The following is a 15,043-nucleotide window of genomic DNA, read 5'->3' as shown; positions in this document are numbered from 1 at the left end:
TGGCGCTGCATGACACAAGTGCACGTACACACATAAAAAATATATATATATATATATATATATATATATCACGCCTGTGTTTAGGTTCAGGTGACTGCAAGTGCTCATGGAAGTCAGAGGTGTTACATGACCAGGCTGGAGTTACATGTGACTGTGAACCACCCCAAACACGGGTGCTAGGAGTCAAATCCATGCCCTCCATAAGAGCGGAATGTGATCTTAACTGCTGGGCCATCTCTCAGAATCCCATATGTAAATTTTTATCCAACCAAGTAGCTAAAGAAAGTTTATCTTCATAAATTAAAGGTAAAATAATGTGCTCTAAAAAAGGGGGAAAGATGGGAAAAGATGAAATATTATATTTATCTTTTGAATGACAAAACCATCAAGTAATATAGAAGTCTATTGTGCAACTTCAACATCTTTCAACAACTCTACAATACACTCTGCAGTCAAGCAACATAATGATAAAGGCCTGTAGAAGCAGCTCCTTATTTATTTTCCTGAGCTGTTAAATGTCCCCTTTACCTTTTGTCAATATACAGTATGTGAAAGAAATCAATGAATTACAATTACATTTCTGGTTGTTACTTTCTGAGAGAGGATGCCACCATATAATCCAGGCTGGCTACAAACTCATGATCCTCCTTCCTCTACCTCCCAAAGTCTGGGATTACAGCAGTGCACCAACACACTTAGAGCTGCACTTTAGAAATAATTCTTATCGTTCATACACACAACTTATATGTGACCAGTAGCAGTGTAAAGTACTAAGTCTTTCATCTCTCTCATGCTTTCATTAAACAAACTTTAAAAATCATTAACAGAAACTTGATGAAGGAATTAATCTTATTAAAGAAAAGCTTTCTCACAAAAACATAAAAAGAAAGTAAATTTAAAATTATCTTTTAAAATTTCATTTTACAATTTACTTAAAGGTATTCCTCTATATTATTATTTTAGGAAAACAAATTGCAGCTTTTGATTGTATATCACCTTCACAAAGTATGAGAGACAAAGGAAAAAGAAGAAAGCATGTTTATGCATAGTCGCACACAGAGAATTCCACATCTGGACAGAGAATCAAAAATATTGAAATTAAAAATTGATTAAAAAGCTAGATGTGGTGGCACACACCTTTAAACCCAGCACATGGGAGGCAAGCAGATCACTGTGAGATCAAGGTCAGCTTGATCTGCAGGGAGATCCTGCCTCAAAAAGACAAAAAAAAGAAAAAAAAAAGAAAAGAAATCTAACAGAAAAAAAAAACAAAGCCTATGAGGAGATAATACCTTAACAAAGGAGAGCCTGGCATGGTGGCACACGCCTTTAATCCCAGCACTCGGGAGGCTGCGGGAAGCAGAGGCAGACAGATCTCTGTGAGTTCAAGGTCAGCCTAGTCTACATAGTGAGTTTCAGGCCAGCTGGGGCTACAGGGTGACGCTGTCTCAAAAAGACCAACAACAACAACAAAAAGAACTAACAAAGGAGAAAGGAAACAAAGAAGAGTAGGAGGCAGAGAAAGAGTCAATAAACCACAGAAACTGAGTTTATGAGTCAGGTACAATAAAATTGGAATTTAGGTAAAGAGCAGTTAAAAATAATGAAATAGGCCAGGCGTGGTGGCGCACACCTTTAATCCCAGCGCTCGGGAGGGAGGCAGAGGCAGGCGTATCTCTGTGAGTTCAAGGCCAGCCTGGTCTACATAGTGAGTTCCAGGACAGCTGGGGCTACAGGGAGACCCTGTCTCAAAAAGACCAAAAAAAAAAAAAAAAAAAAAAAAAGAAATAATATAATGCCTTAATATTAAACCCTTAAGATTCAAATGCTTTTACTAAAAAGAGTATGCTGGTGGGTATCTTTCTATGATAGTGTCTGAATTCCTGTTAGAACTAATGTAAACATTTCTATAAAAGCATAGGATTGGTTCAAGCAATGTTTATCCTGAAAAGGCTCTTCGTATAAACTAATACAAAGTCTGAAGTAATTACATTTCCACAGCAGTCACTTCAACGGTCTCTCAAAAACACTGGCTGTTTTTCCACTTAAAACACAAATCCATACCACCACCACCCCCCGCCAAATCCCTCAAAACTTGGAATTCTGAAAATATTTTATCTTTAAAATACTAAGTCTGAGAGTATGTGCCTGCCAATGAACGAGTTTAAGAGATTTTAGGAATGTTCTGACATTTAATTCGACTTACTTTAAAAAATACTCTGTTTTACTTACACTTAACTCTTATCAGGTTATCATTGTTATGTAGTATCTGGCTGGGCATGATAAAGCATGTGTGTAACACCCACTCATGAGGCTGAGGGACATAAGGATGATGAGTTTGAGGCAGTGCAGACTAGACAGTAAGTTTCAAGTCAGTCTGGAATACACAGTGAGCCTGTCTCAAAACAAAACAAATTTGACATATACCAGCAATTGTCTACTGAAGTTTGTAAGATGATTTTTAAGATATTTAGAACATTCTAACTGCAAATAATATTTATTTTTCAACAATATCCATTCTCCCTCTATTTAATGAGCAGAGCCTATTGATTCCTAAATGTTAAGACTGTAAGAACATGGCAGAACTAGATGGACAAAACCCTTGCCCTAGTTAAGTTCAAATTCGAATGTGTTAACAGGTTAGTAAACAGTAGCCAGTTACTCAAGGAGGTAATAAATAGTATGAAGTTTTTCAACAGGGTCTTAATTACATTTTTATGTGTTGGGGGGAGGGGGGCGGCATGTGCCCGCCATGTTCACAAATGGAGGTCAGATGACAACTTGTTGGAGTCAGATTTCTCTACCAGGTGGGTTCCAGAAATCAGACATAGGTTATTAGGTCCACTAACAATGGCACCTTTACTGATGAGCCATCTTGATTGCCCAATGCAATGGATTTCTGAAACCCAGAGAAAGAATTCAGAAGACAGCGGGATAGTATATACTAAAGTCATCTACGAAGGAGTGGTCAAAGGAAACCATCTGAGGTGACACATTTAAACACAGAATTCAAATGTGGTGAACGAGAAAATCACAGGAGTTCTGGGGGAAAAAAAGTGCCCAAGTCCTGAGAGAGAAGAGAAATTCAAACATCCTACCTCATTTATGTCATTAATACTAATCGTGAGGATGACAATGACAGACAGTATCCTTACATTATACTGGATTTTAACAAGTATTAATACTAACATGAGAAAAATCTTAGCAGTTCTAAATGCTGAAGGCTAATATCAAAGTTAGGTCTGAGTTCAAAAAGGCTTGTTAGAATGACTGCCCATCCTATTCTTCCTGGTTTTCAGTTTTTTAAAAATGATGCCTATGTGCCACATTTCCTGTCTTTTCAGCATAGACTAAAACAATGAGGTCCCCACAAGGTTGTGCTTCTGAAACAATGCCTAAAATTAGTCCAAGTATACACTCTAAGACTCATAAAGCCAGAAAAATGTATTAGCAATTAATATACAAATACATATTTTAAAACTCTACAGATCATAATACTGTCAGAGAGCCATTATTTATATGTCCTATGAAAACAATTTTACTGACCAGCTCTTACCTCTCTCTGACTTAATCTTGGAACAGTAAGGGGAACAATCTGTAATATGTATAACACCACTTTTGTACCTCAAAACAGCAAATACAACATACTAGAGGAGCCAAAAATATCTTACAGGCAATACTTAAAATAAAAGGTCTTTGAAAAGAGCTAACTCAAAAGAACTAATTAGTAATTTAACCAGCATAGAATTTCAGACAAAGCATTTTTTCTAAATACTTCTAAGCCTATACAGATTGAGAAGTTATACTATATAACGGGGTAAATTAGAAAATCTGGATTTTTAAAACTACTTTAGCCTTTCTAAAGTGGTATTAGGATACTGATATTTAAAATAATAGTTTTACTGTTTCTTTAGATACCATAAAGAGATAAAATGAATTCCACTTAAAGAGGTCTAATTCAAAATTCTATGATTTCCTTTCAAACAATCCCACACAATCTTTTATTAAGATCCAGCCAGACTGATTTAAAGATTTACAACTACTGGCCAATTTTTCTGTATCACAAATTATAACTGAAAATTAAGTTTTCACTCTTCCCAGAGAGGAAAAAAATCATTTTTATGTTTAATAATTTATTGTTAATTTTTTCCCTGTAGTTTTTAGAAAAGACAAAAATAATATTTACGGTGGATATAATTACCTGAAAGAGACTCAAATGGAATAATATTAAGAACACTTGCTGAACATGTACCATTTGTTCACCTTAGATTTTTACAGTTATTCATTCAATCCTTACTGCTACTCATGAGTTAGCCACATTAATACTGTTTTTATGTAACAGATGAGAAAACTGAGTTACATACTGACCATGTAATTTGCCCTAGAACATATGACAGTTAAATCATGTAGCTGTAAGTGAAACTCGTATATTAGAGTTTCTACAGCCCACATTCCAAGCCACCAAAAGGTAATAAAAAAAAGTTTGTAAAGCCGTTGGTTACAGAATAAATATACAATGCACTTATAGGTTATAAAGCAATAGGAAAAAAAGCATGAACATGGCAACTATAGAACTCTCCTTAGGGCTGGAGAAAGGGAGATCAGCTGCCAAGGTGCTTGCTGTGCCACCATGCTCACTAGCACCATGTAAAAAGCCAGGTATCTACAGAATAAATGGCATAGAGACAACTGAATAACATCACAAGAGAAAAAAGAAGAATATGCCACCCTGCAGTTTATGCCTTAGCAAAATATATTTCTAATGGGCATAAATGATGAGTAATGAAATTTGATAGCAAAGTCCTAGGAAAGTTAGAAGTATGATCTAAACCCAGAAACCATTTAAAAAAAAAAAAATCCTTTGGACAAGTGGTAGAACACTTTGTCTAGCATATGCAGTCCCTCTCTGTTCAGTCCTCAAGACAAAACAAGAAAAGGGCACAAAGTAATGGTATATGGCTGCAGAGATACATTTGACCCGATTTAAACATGTCACAGTGCTCACATATATCGAAACATTAGATGGTACTCCATGAAAATGTGTGTGGGTTATGTTTTCTGTGTGGGTTATTTTAAAGAGAAAATGAGAAAATTATTCAGGGTTATTCTGATAAATATTCTTATTTCATTTTCAGTAAAAATGATACAAAAATATATAAGTACTGTAAAATAAAAATGAAATTTTGAGAAACTATTTATAATAAATGAAGTCAAATCTACAGCAACAGAGTAATATGAAATAGCACAAACAGATGCCATACCAAGAAATATAAATGGTCAAAAACCATATGAAAAAGATATCACTGTGTGCTAATGTCTGTAATTTTTGATGTTATTGTTTTCTAAGACTTTATGTAGCCCTGGGTGGAACTCACAGAGACCCACCTGCCTTTGTCTCCCAAGTGCTGGGATTAAAGGCATGTGCTCAGCCTTGTATGTGTGTAAATTTAGAAATGTTTTAATATATGTACATTGTTTTATTCCTACTGTAAAATGTCCTCCATAGGTGTATGAGTTTGAACACTTGGTCCCCAACTGATGACACTGTTTTCAAAGGCTGTGGAATCTTTTGGAGGTGGAGCTGTGCTGGAGGAAATGAATCACTAGGACAGGCCTTGAGGCCTCAAGTGCTGGGATTAAAGGCATGTGCTCAGCCTTGTATGTGTGTAAATTTAGAAATGTTTTAATATATGTACATTGTTTTATTCCTACTGTAAAATGTCCTCCATAGGTGTATGAGTTTGAACACTTGGTCCCCAACTGATGACACTGTTTTCAAAGGCTGTGGAATCTTTTGGAGGTGGAGCTGTGCTGGAGGAAATGAATCACTAGGACAGGCCTTGAGGCCTCACTTCCTGTTCACTCTGCTTCTGGACTGTGACTGCACAGTGACCAGCTGTCAATACCTATCCACACGCGGCTCCTGTTGCCTTACCTTCCCCACTATGATGGAATGTACAGCCTTGAACTGTAACCCAATATAAAAGATTTCCTTCCTTAAATTACTTTTCATCAGGTATTGTCTCAGCAATGAGAAAAGTAACTAATGTATACATTAAAGTAAACTTTTGTCTATTAGCCAAGACTTATGAGTTAGTGTTCTAATGGGCAAGGGGAACGCTGATGAGAACAAAAGTGGGTACAGACATTTTGATGGAAAATGTCAATGTTCCAGAAATTTAAATAATTGCAAGAATTTTTATGGAAATATTTGAAGTATAAAATTAAAATTCTAGAAGTGAATTAGTAAGACTGACTTTTTCTGTTTTCCCTATCTTTGTTTTTAAAAATGTTCTTACTAACAAAGCCAGGACCCAAACACATCTGCACTGTTTTAGAAGTCCATGTTCTCTGTATATTATATATTACCTTAATTCAAAATAAAATGTTTCATAAAGCAAAGTATTCTGTCACTTCTGTGATAATCATCTATATTGGAACAGTAATTAATATATGCATCTAGGAATGAGTGTATATACTAATTCTAATTTTAAAATTCAGACATGTATATCTGGAAGACAGATATTTGTTATTCATTTTCTATACATGTTCTATTTCAGATTTCAGCCTGAAAGCATTAAATGCTTTTCATTAGCATTACTTCAGTATCATTTTTTAAAAGGGTGACCCTAGTCCTAGCCTGCCTAAAGTCACTATGTGAACCAGGTTGACCTGGCAGAGATCTGCCTGCCTCTGCCTCCTGAGGGCTGGGATCAAAGGCTTGTGTCACCATGCCCAGTCTCATTATCATTTTTCAAATTTTATTTTATGTTATATTTTATTTTATTTATTTTTTTATTTTATGTGCATGTGTGTATTGCCTGCATGTAGGTAAATGTACCCATCGTGCAATGTCCACGGAGGACAGAAGAGGCTGTTGGATACCCTGGAACTGGAGTTAGGGACAGGACCGTTATTAGCTGCCATGTGGATGCTGGGATTCGAACCTGGGTCTTCTGTAAGAACAGCCAGTGTTCTTAACTGCTGAGCCATCTCTCCAGCCCCTCATTATTATTTTTAAATAAAACTTAATTTTCATTAAACAGCTACAGTCATATTGCAAAAGTTATAGATTTATACTTTTTACAATGATACTGTAAATGCTACCTTCAATCTGTTTTGTGAAATTAGGGATTGAACCCGGGGCCTTACGCATGCTAGGCAAGTGCTCTACCAGTGAACTACATCCTTAATTTTTTTAAATCTGGAAAAGTCAATACTTAGATGGCTCAGCAGTTAAGGACACTGGTTGCTCTTACAGAGGACCCAGGTTTAATTTCCAGCACCCATATGGTGGCTAACATCCATCCATAACTCCAGTTTCAGGGGATCCAACACCCTCTTCTGACCTCCATGACATGGGTGCACTTACACATGCAGGCATTACACTCATGCACATAAAATTTTTTAAAAAGTCAACACTTAAAACATAGATACATGTATAAATAATAATTCAATATAATTCACATCAAATAGCAAATAGCTTGAAGGTCAAGAAACATAACAGAAAACCAGGTAACATTATTCTCTAAGCTATTAAAGTATACCCTAATTATAAACAAAACCAATGCACATACAAGGGGAGACAATATAATAAGGTAACTGGTAATTTGTTTAAAAAAAATGACAGTTTTCAAATAAAAATAATGGGAAGGAGGTATCAAGGGTGGGGGACGATGCCAAAACTAAAAACTTAATGTTAACTCAAGTCAAGCCAATTTGTAACTTTCTAAAAGTAGGAAGTGATTAGTAATAATCAGCTTTAAATAAAAATGAGGACATTTGTTACGTATTTTAAACACTAAAAACTGAACTAAAAGTACTAGGTGGAGGATTAGGGAACAGTATATTAAAAATATTTTATTTATTACCTTTTATTTAATGTGTATCAGTGCATGTATATAAGTGCACCTGTGTTGTATAATGCCTGCAGAGGACAGAGTCCCCTAGAACTAGAGGTGCGGACAGTTGTTAACTGCCATGTGGGTGCTGGGAATTGAAGTCAGGTCCTCTGCAAGAGCAGTCAGTACTCTTAACCACTGAGCTATCTCTCTAGGCCCAAGGGAACATTTTAAAGGAGAAAAAAGAGAAGCTGGGCAGTACAGTGTTAGAATATAACTGGTTTGACTAAATGGTGCCATAGCTTAGCATGATGTGAACAAATAAATTTATTTTAAAATAGTTTATAAATTTGTTAAGTGTGACTTGGCTGTGTTCTAAATTCTTCCATGTCTAATAGCATTATTGATCTACTAGTCTTCCAAAGCACAGAATTCACATCTCTGTAATATATAATCAACTATAGACTTCAAAAATTTTCAACTGTAGTAGCCTACAGCTAAGGCAAGAAAGACAGTGTGAGGTCTAGAATTATACTCAGAAGATTCCATAGTAAGGACAAAATTTTATTGAGACCTCCCACAGTTTCTTTTAATCTGTACAAATTTGTTCTCTGTAAGTGCACTTGCTTTACTATTTAAAAAAAAAAAACAAAAAACCCTCCCATGTTACACAAAAACCACAAGGGATCTAAAAGTCACAATGTTACTCCATGTCTTTGAATACTTCCTACAACAATATAACCATATCTCAAATAAGAATCACAGGAGACTAACATTTCCCATTAGAAAGTGAGCTTTTTATCTTTGTATCCCCAGGGCCTACAGCTTTGCCTAACATAGTGACTCAACCAGACCCTGGAGTTCATATGCTGCTCTTCACAGACCTAGAAACAGGCAGAGGTTGCTGAGGAAACACAATGTAACTGATTAACTTACATCTTTTTCTGACCGATGTGGGAACATAGAAGACTGGCTGTAGTACATGTTTTCGTCATGGTAGTCACTGTCGACCCCCTCTACAAACTTCTTTCTTGAAGCACCAAACATGCTGTTTGTCACCTAAACAAAAACATTACTTTTATCAAGAATAGTATTTTGGAAAATATCCAGCTTTACTTTACTGCTATGTGGAAAACAAAATGAGTACTTTCTATGATCCTGAAACAGATGAACTAAGGGCAAGGGACTCATGATCAAGTTATAAACCTGACTATACATCATATAGTGTAGTATAAAAGTAGTAAATAATTCTGCTTATTTTTATGGAACTAAAATAACTTACTCTTCAAATACGACAGCTCCAAATACAATTTTCACAAACATAGTTTATTATTATTTTTAAGTTTCAAAATCTTGACTTACAACTTAAAACATCAGTGTCTGTTTTCACTATACCTACTTTTAACATTATTGAAATCAGTATGCAATGGCATTCTAGAACTTTATGCCAAGCCACAAGTATCTACTCAGATAACAGGATAAGTTTTAATTCATCATATTGGTATAAATTAATGGTGTTTTGTTTACTGTGTCTTCTTTTGTTTGTAACATTTAACAACACTAACAATTATAAACACACCAAAACTAGTACAATCTGTGCTAATTTTTAATAGCTTTTAAAGTTATAGTTTCCCAAACTAGCAGCTGATCGGCATGAAGTTTTTGGTTTCTGCATTGCTTTTGAAATAAGGCCCTTGAATTCCCAGTCTTTCTACCTCAGCCTTGTAAGTATAGGGACTGCAAGAATGTTCACTAAGCTTGACCAACAGATTTAAGGTCATCATGTCTTCCTCCTGCCAATACTCTGAAGTTTAAAGTAAACTGAGATGCCAAAGACAGGAGAGATCTGTAAAGATTTGAACAATGTAACTACATTTTTAAGAAATATACTCACATCAAATTTGATGTCCTACTGATTCATTATGACTAAGGTTATCTCTTCAATTATAAACAAAAGCTAAATAATTTCAGAGAAGGATGCATCAACCTTCAAGTACTCCCTAATACAGGGGGAAAAGACATTCTTTAGTGGGTTTAATTTCAGAAAAGAAAGTAAAAATAGTGACAAAAAGTCACTTTATAGTTTGCAAATTGAGACTCGATCTATAAGAGACTGTGAATGTTTGGCAAACTCAAGAACATATTTAATTTTCTTTACAGACTTTTGCCACTGAGGTCTAGTTCAAAGAAAGAATAAACGTGAAAAAATTGCATGTAACATACATAGTGTAATAAAATACTCAGGCTTGTCCCATTAACTGTTACACACATAAATAAATGAACTCAATACAAAGTAAACTCTTCTTTGAAATTGTTTACAAAATATCATCAAAACCAATTTTAGAATCCTAAAATTCCAAAACTGAACTTAATTAAACAGAATAAAATACTGTATTTAATACTATTGAAATGAAATGCCTCAGGAAAAGAAAAACGCAGAAAAACTTATCTTCTACCAATATCACAGATTCTCAACTGTGCATATGGTTGGTGCATCAAGGGAGAGAAGGGGGCAAGAATGAGAAGGGAGGAGAGAGAATATGAAGAAAGTCCTTTTTGCTTTGTGTACTTCAACACAGAAATTCACTATCAATGAGAATACTAATCATCTGACATGACTCCAACAACAAATAATTAAGAATAGTCACTGTTGCCCAAAGGTGAGTCAAGCAGGGCTGGGTGCTGGACTGAGACAAAGAATTCTAATACATGGAAAAAATGGAAGGGGGAGGGAGCTGTTAGTAGTTTTTCCTTCAGTTAGATTTAATTTTAAAGAGTTAACCTTTATTTTACATATATTGAGGGGTCACAGAAGGAAGATGTCATATGAGTACTGTGTTTACATCATCTCACCCTCCTCTCTGCACTTCAATTCCTCTCAGTCCCATCCCTAATTTCAGAATAGGTAGGGATAGTAAAACTAGAAATAAGGAGAAGTAGTACAGGAAGTTAAGGAGAATATGTATAGGAAAATCATTCAATTTAGAGTGACAAATTCTTCACACAGCTTACATTCAAGTGGTGAATGTGGAAATTTATGGTAAGGGCTCTATATCATGTAGAACCTTGTAGGCCTGTAGGTCTTTGGACTTTATTACAAGTGAGATAGAGAATTAAGAGGTACTAATATTGGGTAAGTTCAGAGTAGCATAATTTGCCGTATGTTTATAAATGATTCTGAATTATTCTATGAGAATAGAGAGAAAAAGAAGAGAAGCAGGAAAATGAGTTAGGAGGGTGGCAATTGAGGGTGGTTAACTTAGACTACAAAGACAGTAGATGTGGTGAGAAATGGCTAAATAAAGGATACACTGCAAAGAAGAGCAGATATGAGGAAGTGGGTAAATGTGCTGCTAAGGATTATATTCACATTTTCCTCCTTTAAGAGAATAACGGGAACGTAGAAACCACATTCTATTAATGGGAAAGAGGACAGGTCAATATTATATCAAAATTACTGGCTATATCATATATATGAAATAATTTTGTAAAATAAGAATTTTTAAAAAATCCAAATTCAATCTTACTTCCTCATACATCAGAAACATCAGAAATAAAATTTGTTACAGTCTTTAATTGCTACATCTATGCTGTACATTGATTACCACTTTTTGATTCTCATACCAGATTATAAGAACAAGAAGCAGGGCTGGAGAAATGCTCAGTGGTTAAGAGCACTTGCTGCTCTTGCAGAGGACCTGGGTCCAGTTCCCAGCACCCACATGGCAGCTAACAACCGTCCATAACTCCAGTTTCAAGAGATCTAACCTGGGCATTGCAGGCACAGTGGTGCACTTACACACATGATGGCAGAACACTCATGCACATGAAATAAAAATAAATTTTAAAAAATGATTTTAAAAGACTACGAAACAGCAAAAACAAAAATAGAACAAAAAGCACAAACTGAGATTTCACCAAAGAATGTTATATACCAAAAGTAGTATTTCTTACACCTATTTTGAATACAGATGGAAAACATTTAATCCTGACATTTTTATCATTTTCTCGATTCCATAATTTTATATATATATATTGGTCTTTTTGAGACAGGGTCTCCCTGCAGCCCCAGCTGGCCTGGAACTCACTATGGAGACCAGGCTGGACTTGAACTCACAGAGATTCGCCTGCCTCTGCCTCCTGAGTGCTGGGACAATAGGCCTGTGCCACCAGGCCTGGCTCAAGAAGTTATGTAATTTTTTAAAATATTTTATTTATGTTTTAATTTTTTATGTGTGTGAGTGTATTGCCTACATGTATGTGAGTGCACCCGTGTCGTGCAGTGCAATGCCGGGGAGGTCAGAAGAGGGCTTCGGATTCCCCTGGAACTGGAGTTAAGGGCAGTTCGTAGCCGCTATGTAGGTGCTGGTAATCAAACCTGGGTCCTCTGCAAGAGCAGTCAGTGCTCTTAACAGCTGAGCCATCTCTCCAGCCCCAGAAGTTATTTTAAAAGTACATAGGTTAGCTTATACAAAATCTTCTCTACCAACTTCATGGTTCAAAAAGAAATGATCTCAGAAAGTAGTGTAAGTATGCTGGGAGCATAACAGAAGTCTTAAATTGTTAAATTTTCCAAGCATACTATTCTATTATTTATGAAGTTATGACAGTCAACATGCATTCCTAAGGTATGATACTCTCAGTATTTAAATTTACTATTTCACAACCAAGTTTAGAAGTCTGAATCGTTATAGAATAGAATTTCTAAAACCCTTACACTGAAATAATCTAATCAACAATTTCATATAAAACTGGTAAAGTGGACTGAAGAGGCAAGGCTTAGAAAGCTCTAAATGTCCAGGAAAAAAATAAAATTAGAGTACTTTATAAATTTAACTCAGAAATATATATGTGGCTTTAAAAAGCTAAATTAAGGGTAGGAAAATAGGAAAAATAGAATAGACTAATGTATCTTCAAAGAAGGATAATATTTAAGGAATACAACACCCTTCAGCAAGGTCTCTGGAGAGAAACCTCTGAATACTTAACACGCTAGCAAATGCTAGGCTAGGCATGGATTCTAATCCCTGAAATCACATTCCACGACAAAGCAGTCCTTTTCTGACAGTAAATATGCAATGATCTCAAAACCTTTCTCCAATCTTAACTGATAGTTCAAGGAGCATATTTTAAAGTGATGTTCAACATTTCTGCTCTGATAACACAGTTTCCTCAATAAAGTAAGACTTAGAACTGCCTGATGAGAAACTTTCTTCCACTTGGTTCTCCACTTCATCCAGGTCTACCCTTTATCTATGGTGGCTTTTCTTAAAGCCTCCTGACTGATCCCCTTCCATATTTCAATAAATATCGCTGAAGGTGCACTACATGAATTATGACAAAACTTGTGCTAATGACAACAAAGCTTGAATAAAAGTTCTAGTACTGAACAAGCTGACAGTCCGCTTTTGAGTAAACGGTAACACTATCAAGATTTACACAGGACTTCTGCAAATCCAAATGCAAGAACATCTGACTTATAATCTACAGAAAAATGAGTGCAATGAGTTTAGACAAGGACTTTATCAAACAAGAAGGTACAATGAACTGGGAAGGAAAACAAACGTGGGCTCAGAAGCGGGAGAAAGCCCTGGAAACAACTTTCAATATGGCCAGTCACTGTGGTACACACCTGTAATCCAAGCACTTGGAAAATGGAGGCAGGAGGTTCAAGTTTAAGGTCATCCTCGGATACATGACCCAGTCATCCTGGGCTACAATCAGACCCTGCCTCAACACCAACAGCCACCCCCCCCCCCCAAACCAAAACCTTTTCAGTGTGGCCAACACAACAGGCCACAGAAAGAAAGTGCTAGATGAGAAAACTAACCAGGACCTTTGGTGCTAGGTTGACAGGCAAGAGCATAGACAAACAGTGCAAAGAGCTGGGTGAGAAACCATGCCACACTTCCTTTCTTTTACTTTACTGTAACCTCTTTATTGCAGCAATTAGTCCAAGCCAATCAAACTCTATTGCAATTACTTAAATCATCAATATCTATCTCTGCTGTCAGTTATTAGCAGATGCCACTCCAATACCATCCAAATAAGTATTTATCAATCTGCATTTTCTTCTCCTTATATCTATTTACCTGCATAAAAGAATCCTCAACAGCATTTCTTAGAAGGAAGGCCTGTGTAATCAATCCCTCTGACCTCTCTTACAAAATTCCTCCCACCATAACTTCAGTTATTCAAACACAAATTATTTTCTACCTCAAAACCTTTGCACATCCTGTTATCTCTACATTTAAAAAATCTTATTTTTTTGATGAATAATATAGAAAGTGTGGCATGTTATAATTAAATATTACTATGTCAGAAAGATTACTTTAGAACAAAGAAAATGGACTTCATTATGAGACAAAAGTCTCTACAAGACTGAGCATATCTATGTTAGGGGAATTTACATTAATTTTAGATTAAGATTATGCTTAAAAAACCACTACTGCACTTTTGAAGCAATTATTGTTAGGAATAGTGGTTCACATTTGTAATCTCAGATCTTAGGAGGCAGAGGATGGAGGACTGTCGATTTGACAAAAACCAAAACAACAATGGTAAAACAAATAAAACAGAGCAAAACAATTACTGTGTTTGAGGCTGTAGCTCAGCTGTAGGGACCATGTTTAGCATGTGCATGGTTTGATCCCTAGCACTGTGAAACGGAAGCACAGATGGAAAGGAAAGAAAGGAACAGGAAGAGGGACAGACAGGGAAGGAGAAGGGGAAAAGAAAAGGGAAAGTGGAGAAGAAAGGAAGAGGAAAGGGGATGGGAAGAGAAAAAAGGGAGGGGAAGGGGAAGAAGGGAGGAAAGGACAGGGGTGGACAGGGACAGGAGGGGAAGGGGGAGGAGAGGGCTAGGGAGGGGAGAAAGGCAGGGAAAAGAAGGGAAAGGGTGAGGGCAAGGAAAAGAGAAGGAGGTACAGGAATGAGGAGAAAAAGTACACTAGGAGAACTTCAAGTAAGTATGAATAAATAAAAAAAATTAAGATATATTCTGTTTCCACATTCTAAATAGCATATTAAAGAACTTTCTGCTGGGTGTGGTGGTGCACGCTTTTAATCCCAGCACTTGGGAGGCAAAGGTAGGTAGAGCTCCATGAGTTCAAGGCCAGCCTGGTCTACACAGGGAGTTGTAGGCCAGCTGGGATTACAGGGGGACTCTGTTTCAAAAAAAATCAGAAAAATAAAAAAGACCA

General features: G+C 36.2%; 1 protein-coding gene across 8 annotated transcripts in view; it reads right to left on the bottom strand.

Annotated features, from left to right (window-relative positions):
- The window catches only part of Cnot2 (CCR4-NOT transcription complex subunit 2), a 110,320-nt gene that overhangs the window by 39,123 nt on the left and 56,154 nt on the right, over positions 1-15,043 (bottom strand). For all 8 annotated transcript variants that reach the window (XM_008830037.3, XM_008830035.3, XM_017797375.2 and 5 more), the window contains one exon: positions 8,778-8,900. In XM_008830037.3, the coding sequence (XP_008828259.1) occupies positions 8,778-8,900 (123 nt within the window). Of the gene's footprint in view, positions 1-8,777; positions 8,901-15,043 lie in introns of those variants that run through there.

Source organism: Nannospalax galili, unplaced genomic scaffold (genome assembly GCF_000622305.1).
Source record: "Nannospalax galili isolate Female #2095 unplaced genomic scaffold, S.galili_v1.0 scaffold74, whole genome shotgun sequence".
Taxonomy (NCBI): domain Eukaryota; kingdom Metazoa; phylum Chordata; class Mammalia; order Rodentia; family Spalacidae; genus Nannospalax; species Nannospalax galili.
The sequence above is the reverse complement of the archived record's forward strand: the minus strand, read 5'-3'. Positions and strand labels throughout refer to the sequence as shown.